The sequence below is a fragment of the Jaculus jaculus genome, chromosome X (assembly GCF_020740685.1).
Source record: "Jaculus jaculus isolate mJacJac1 chromosome X, mJacJac1.mat.Y.cur, whole genome shotgun sequence".
Taxonomy (NCBI): Eukaryota; Metazoa; Chordata; class Mammalia; order Rodentia; family Dipodidae; genus Jaculus; species Jaculus jaculus.
In genome coordinates this window covers 103,167,380-103,174,306 of record NC_059125.1, presented here as the reverse complement: position 1 = coordinate 103,174,306, position 6,927 = coordinate 103,167,380, and the positions used below count along the sequence as shown (strand labels likewise).

The 6,927-nt window shown below is 38.4% G+C and overlaps 1 protein-coding gene across 2 annotated transcripts; it reads right to left on the bottom strand.

Moving 5' to 3' along the window:
* Nucleotides 1-954: 954 nt before the first annotated feature.
* Nxt2 (nuclear transport factor 2 like export factor 2) lies at nucleotides 955-6,272 on the bottom strand. 2 transcript variants are annotated; one of them, XM_045140712.1, is made up of 5 exons: nucleotides 6,133-6,272; nucleotides 5,935-6,010; nucleotides 4,918-5,004; nucleotides 2,863-3,007; nucleotides 955-1,384 (listed from the first exon to the last, which is right to left on the bottom strand). In XM_045140712.1, the coding sequence occupies exons 2-5, from the start codon at nucleotides 5,941-5,943 to the stop codon at nucleotides 1,215-1,217; spliced, it is 411 nt and encodes a 136-aa protein (XP_044996647.1). In that variant the 5' UTR covers nucleotides 5,944-6,010; nucleotides 6,133-6,272; the 3' UTR covers nucleotides 955-1,214. The 2 variants fall into 2 exon arrangements, with proteins under 2 accessions (XP_044996647.1, XP_044996648.1); XM_045140713.1 differs by lacking the exons at nucleotides 5,935-6,010; nucleotides 6,133-6,272 and adding an exon at nucleotides 5,758-5,800.
* Between the last annotated feature and the right edge of the window lie 655 nt (nucleotides 6,273-6,927).

The window sequence follows — 6,927 nt, the reverse complement described above, 5'->3', positions numbered from 1 at the left end:
CTTCATATTTCTTCCTTTTTTTTTAAATTTTTATTTATTTATTTGAGAGCGACAGACACAGAGAGAAAGACAGATAGAGGGAGAGAGAGAGAGAACGGGCGCGCCAGGGCTTCCAGCCTCTGCAAACGAACTCCAGACACGTGCGCCCCCTTATGCATCTGGCTAACGTGGGACCTGGGGAACCGAGCCTCGAACTGGGGTCCTTAGGCTTCACAGGCAAGCGCTTAACCACTAAGCCATCTCTCCAGCCCTCTTCCTTTTTTTTTGCTTATCTTTTATTTACTTATTTGAGAGCAACAGAGAGAAAGAGGCAGATAGAGACAGAGAGAGAGAGAGAGAGAGAGAATGGGCACGCCAGGGCCTCCAGCCACTGCAGACAATCTCCAGATGCATGTGACCCCTTGTACATTTGGCTAACGTGGGTCCTGGGGAATTGAGCCTCGAACTGGGGTCCTTAGGCTTCACAGGCAAGTGCTTACCCTCTAAGCCATCTCTCCAGCCCTATACTTCCTATTTCGTATTATCCCACTAAAGATTCTAGTTCTATCACTCATTACCTAAATAGCAAGTTATTTCGTTGTCACTAAATATCCCCAATATTCAGGTACCAACTGAGAATATTTTTCACTTCTGTAGTTGATTAGTATGCCATCATAAGAGAGCTTCACACACACAAAAAAATGATTACAGAGTATATTTCTGCAACTCAAATATGTCAGTTATGTAAACATGAATTGATTTCAAAAAGCTAGACTTATATATTACAATAGTATTACCAGTGTTAACTGAAAAATAGGCATTATTCTAATAACCAAAAACTCCACTCCTACAAGAGAATTATGTTGTGCTGATATACTATAGAACTATAGACAGTATTAGAAAAGGAATTCCAATTTGTAGTAGGCTGCGTTCACAGTAAGCATGTTAGTACCGAGATCATATGTTTTATATTACTTTAAGAAGGGTATTCATGGAATGTTTATTTATCTATACATGCAACTACATATAAAGCATATAAACTAGTATTAAAGCTCTTAAGGGCAATAATCCAACCTGGCAGCTGCTAGAAAACATGCTGGTAGGAATTTTAAAAAGTAAATAAACTGTTTTACTACATAATATTTTATAGTGCTTTTATAATGAAATACATAAATTTACATAGACTTATTTTGCTGGAACTAATGGACCATAGAATAATTTTTTCTGTCAATAGCTCAATCTTGGAAACGGAAGCAGTCGCTTGCAATCTTCCACACAGTGCTTCCAAGCACGGTCTGAGCAGTCAGAAGGAAGTTCTGATTGAAGTAGTGTTCCTTGTTTCCATCAAACTTCACAGTTCCGCTGGTTACAACAAGAACTGTACTCTGAGACTGGGTAGCCTGCTCTTTTTGCAAAAAAAAAAAAAAAAAAAAAAAAAAAGAGGTCAGTTTACATTTCTAAACAAAAATTTTGACAGGCTATATTGATTATGATATAATATTCATTTCTTCCCATAAATATTCTTTACCTTGTGCATGTATACACAAAGCCAAAAAACTAAATACTTATTTCAAAATTATTAAAATTATTTTTAGTACAGGAAGATTTGGGGGTGAATTTTCAAAATATAGAACTTAAATCAAAAATGACCATCTGCTTTCTATCGGCATCAAAATTTCCTTAGATTTCTAACAGATTACTCATATCTTGGTTAAACTATTCTTCAAAAACTATAAAGAGAAAAAAAGTCATTCTACACTACTTAAGATTTTAAGGACCCCACCTAGAGGTAAATATTATAAACTGCATCAATCTACTCTAAATCACATTTTGTCTTTCAAAATTATCCTTTCAGCTGGGCATGGTGGCACGTACCTTTAATCCCAGCACTTGGGAGGCAGAGGTAGGAGGATCGCCTTGAGTTCGAGGTCCCCCTGAGACTACATACTGAGTTCCAGGTCAGCCTGGGCTAGAGTGAGACTTTACCACGAAAAAAAAAAATTCTTTCACATAAGAGCATATTTTTAAAAATACTTTTTCTTTGTTTTTTTGAGGTAGGGTCTCACTCTAGCTCAGGCTGACCTAGAATTCACTATGTAGTCTCAGGGGGCCTCAAACTCATGGCTATCCTCATACCTCACTTCCCAAATGCTAGGATTACACGTGTGGGTTACCACACCTGGCTCGAAATTTTAATATAGGTTGTAAGATTGTAAACATATTAATCAGCAATTTTGGCATATATTTTCATTGGAGACACTTCTTTTTATTCAAAAATCGCATTTAGTTGGAATTTGTCATGCAATTCTTAATAATCCATAATCACTCAACCCCCCCCCCAAACCTATTAGTGGTCCTCTAGAGTGAGAAGCATCCAAAGGAAGACAAAAACTGGCCAGATATTTTCATGGTATTAAACTTTCTCAAACAAGTAAGCATATCTACCATTAAATGTTACTTACTAGGCTGAAAAGTTGGTTCAGAACTCAAGTATGGTTCCTGTGCAAGCATGAGGGCCTGAGGAGGCCTGCGAAACTGCCAGAGTTCAAATATCCAGAACCCATATAAACTAGTCCCATAAATGGGAGCAGAGACCAAGGAACTGCCTGAGTTGACAAAAAGCAGCAAGCTCCAGTATCAGTAAGAGGCTCTGGCTCAAAGCATGGGCAGAAGAGCAATGGAGAAGACACCTGATGTTCTGCTTGGCCCATCCCAGGAGAATACTCCCTATTCCCCTCAAGGGCACATACATGGGCATACACCACACACACACATTATATTACATACACACACACAAGGAAAAAAAAACCTCCCTGCTCTGGGTGAAAACTTAGCATTCATTAAAGAAGACAAAGAAAGCATCTTGAAAGATCATGATCTTACCATGAACTGGTTGGCAATCCAAAAGAGTGACCTGGAAGTCACTAGAAGGCAATGTCGCAAAGAAATTATTTAGGGCATCCAGCCCCATAACAACATTACCATTCCAAATTAAAGTAGCAGTGTCCAGATACAGCTTGGGAAGAATCTAAAAATAAAGGGATTATTTTAGTAAGGATTTTCTAGGTAAGCAATTTCTGGAAATGAATTAAAATTTATAGACAGTATCTAAACATTTTTATGGTTCTATCACCACTTCCTTTGCCCCACTGCCATTGGAAACATGATGTTTATCTTATGAAATACCCTTAATGAACATTATCCAACTCTTTATAAACCTGGAAAATCATACTTTTTTATATTTTGATTTTTGTTATAAGGTGTCAGTAAACCTTGCATCCCCAAACAGCGAATAGTTTAGTTTCCTATTTTTAGATGAATTAAATGATCATAAGTTCCAATCACATGTTGCCCAAAACCAGTATTAGTTTCTCTTCCTTTTTGAATTCAAGAAGTAGATTGCCAATTAAGCCCTTCTACATTTTATTCTAGTCATTATATACATGTGACTCACTTAATGTTTTATGTTACGAAGGATTAGTTCCTTCTAAATATTAGCACACTAAGTACAAAAGAATCATTAGTACTTGTTGAGTGTTATAAAGTGTAGAAAGGTCCCAGTAAGGCAAAATTTAACAGTTAACTTCGGATTTAAGGGGACACATTGTTTGATAGATTCTCAAATTTAACTTGGATTAAAAGTAAAACACATGCCTTGACACTAGCAATGAGTTATGTTGCTTTTGCTGTTTTTCTTTCTTTTAAAAGTCTTGCCCTGGAATGCATGGTGGCCTCACACTTAGCAGCCTCTTCCTCTCTTAAATTCATGAATGCTGCAATTACAGGCATGCATCAAAATACCTGGCTATGTTCCCTTATTATGCTACTTTAGTTTTGAAAAGAGTAAGACACAGTAAGCTTTAAAGATAAGGCATATAAAAAAACAGCCACTGTCACGTCTCCCATCCCAGCCATGCCCCATGTTATCAAACATCAATAGTAGGAACACTTTTCATCATCTTGCTTCAAAAAACAGGGTATTTTTTTTATAGATAAAGTATTAACTTTTGTTCCTGGAAGAAAAGAAAATGTTCCAGGACACACAGTCTTATACTAACAAAAGACCAAGATAAGACTCACTTGATCACATATTGAAATAATTGCTTAGAAACAGAGTAAAAATAGATTAATGAAATGAGAACCTGATCTGCCCAAAACTAAAACTACCCACATTATGTGGAGCTGCTTTGTGAATGCCAGTTGTAGTTGTGAATTTAATCGGGATTTATGTATTAAACAGCCTAGTGTGTTAGTTTGCACCTTTAACCCCAGCATGTGTGAGGCTGAGGTAGAAAGATCGCCATGAATAGGAAGTTATCCTGGGCTACAGGATAATTTCCAGAACAGCTTGAATTACAGTGAGTCTCTGCTTCAAATAAATCCATCTATCAATCATCCGTCCGTCTGTCCGCCTGTGCGTCCATCCGTATATCCATCCATCCATCTATCTATCAAGTTTTTTTTTCTTGGTAAACCAGGAAACATCCTTGTAATGGCAGATCCTTGAACACCAGCACCAAATTATTTCTTTTACCACACTAATGAGACTAAGGAAAATTCACAGATTCAAGTATACATGTGTTGGGCCTTGTGTAATTACTTAAATTAGTTCCTGAACTGGGGATATAGCACAGTAATAGAACACTAGCGTAGTATATGAAAAGCCATGGGTTGGATCTCTAGCACTGTAATTACTGTTCCTAAATACATCCCTAAAAGTAAAATGAGGTTAAAAGAAGCTAGCAATTCGTCTAAGATCATGGTATTAGATAAAAGCAAACTTAATATGATTTCACAGCCCACAGTCCCACTCATATTTTCAATTCTTCTATAAACGATCTGTTGTTTTAAAAGAACATGTCAACAGTAATCATTGATGCAAGTTAGATATATAAATGGTTTACTCAAAGAATGAAATGGCATTTAATAAAAACTCACTTGTCTTCTCTTGTCCATTGTTTCATAGTAAATATTGGCAAATTCCTCAGCAGTTTTACATGCCTGATCCACGTAAGTTTCAAATTTCTACAAGAAAATTTTCAGAAAGGGAAATTACAACAGCACCAATCCTTCACAAGCGTCTAATAACCAACAAAACATAATTTACATCCATTACTACTCAAAGATTTATATGCAGTTCACATTCTTCCACATAAATTGAACATTTTAAAGGTCACGGCTCAAAATTTTTCAAATTTTTAAATTTTTTCATATTTAGGAAAATATCTTTAGAACAGAATCATCTCTCATTTAATGAATTTGATTTTTTCACTCTTCACATCAATTTTGAATGTTTGCTTGGAAACTAAGGCTCAATATTAATATATATATATGAAGCTTGCTGTCTGAACCTTGAAGGGGGAGCAGGAGGATTACAAGTTAATTAGGACGGTGTTGACTTCCTGTTTCAAGTGACCAGTTATGACCAATTTCAAAAGGTGTTTAAAGGAGAAAAACAAGAGAGGAAAAACAAACAAAAAACAAAACAAACAAAAAAAGCCACCGAGAACGATGTTCAACGAACTACTTGAGAAATCTAGGCAGCTGTACTTAGCAAAATGTCTCGCATAACATAAACATTCGCTAGTGTTTGCAAATGAATTGCAAATCCTAAGCGCTCCCACAAGATCTAGCAACGTCTTCTAGGAGACCGGTCTTTTACTTTAAATTGAAAGCAGTTACATTTCTTCGATAGGTACTAAAAAGTTAGTTCAATTTCTAGAGTGGCGGAGAATCGAAAGCAAGCTACGAGAGGCCACAGAGGAGGCCACGTCCTACCTAGGCTATTTCCCACTTGCGGGGCTTTTCCCAGACCAGCCACCTCAGAGCTGGCTAAGAAAGTGGACTCCGCCCCGGACGACTGCGGGCAAGACCCTGATTCGCCACTTTCCCACGTGCCTCCTCACAAACCCAAACTTGGGCTTCTGGACAGCTTGCGGCGTCCAGGCCACTCACCACAGACATGCTCAGCCGGGAACGCCAGGAAGCCGGATCCCGCAGCGGTGTCTCCTCACGCGTGCTCCTCCGGTGGCTGCAGAATGAGCAAGTGTTTAGAACGACAGAGCAACCCGCCAAACACGCAGACTTTTTGGCCCGCCCATTCTCCCCCGGAAGTATGTTGGTCCGATGCTAAAACCTCCCCGATGTTCCAACCTTAAGTAAATGTTCTTTTCAGTTCCGACAGATGTGCCCAGCCGTCTTAATTACTCTACTAGGTTTTACTGCCGTGAAAAGAGTAAGAAAAATAAGTTTCCTCTTGTATACGTTTTAGACAGAAACCTGCCGGATTTTCTAATTCCACGCCCTCGCACAAGCTAATATTAAAGAGTCCAATTAGGAGGGCGTCCTTGGCTCAGGAGGCGGTAACAAAACTTGCTGAAGACCAATGAGAAACAGGAGAGGACTAGCGTCATAACAATGGGAAAATGGGTTGGGGTTTAAGAAATGATGCGCTGGCCGTGGGAGGTGGCGCATGCCGTTATTCCCAGGACTGGAGAGGTAGAGGTAGGAGGGTCGCCATGAGTTCTAAAGTTCTAAACTACCCTAAGACTACACAGTGAGTTCCAGGTCAGCCTGAGCTAAAGTGAGACCCTACCTCGAAAAACCAAAAAAAAAAAAAAAAAAGGAATAAAAAAAATTAAAAAAAAAAGATGCGCTCCAGTAAGTCTCTCAGGCCACCATACTACGTGAAAGCCGGGGTGTATGCTAGAGAGTTCTGGCACATTCTCAATCCCGATTGGCAACTACCAATGCCTCAGTGTGTAATGTTGACCAGTACTGTTGACAGAAATATCCCATTCTAAAGTGATTAAAATAAAATCCCTCCTTTCTGAGGTGATTAAATGTCTTGTAAACACAATAAATTAGAGTGGCATCCACTAGCTTTTCATAGCTTATTGTGAAGAATAGTCTAAAAGTTTAGAGTGGTGACCCCACTTTTCTATTTTA

Bases quoted from the DNA above. Each gene is read 5' to 3' on its own strand.
- Nxt2 (XM_045140712.1), bottom strand. The intron at 3,008-4,917 runs GTGAGTTTTTAT...CTTTATTTTTAG, and splicing joins CAATGGACAAGAGAAGACAA to ATTCTTCCCAAGCTGTATCT. The intron at 1,385-2,862 runs GTAAGATCATGA...TTTTGCAAAAAG, and splicing joins GGATTGCCAACCAGTTCATG to AGCAGGCTACCCAGTCTCAG.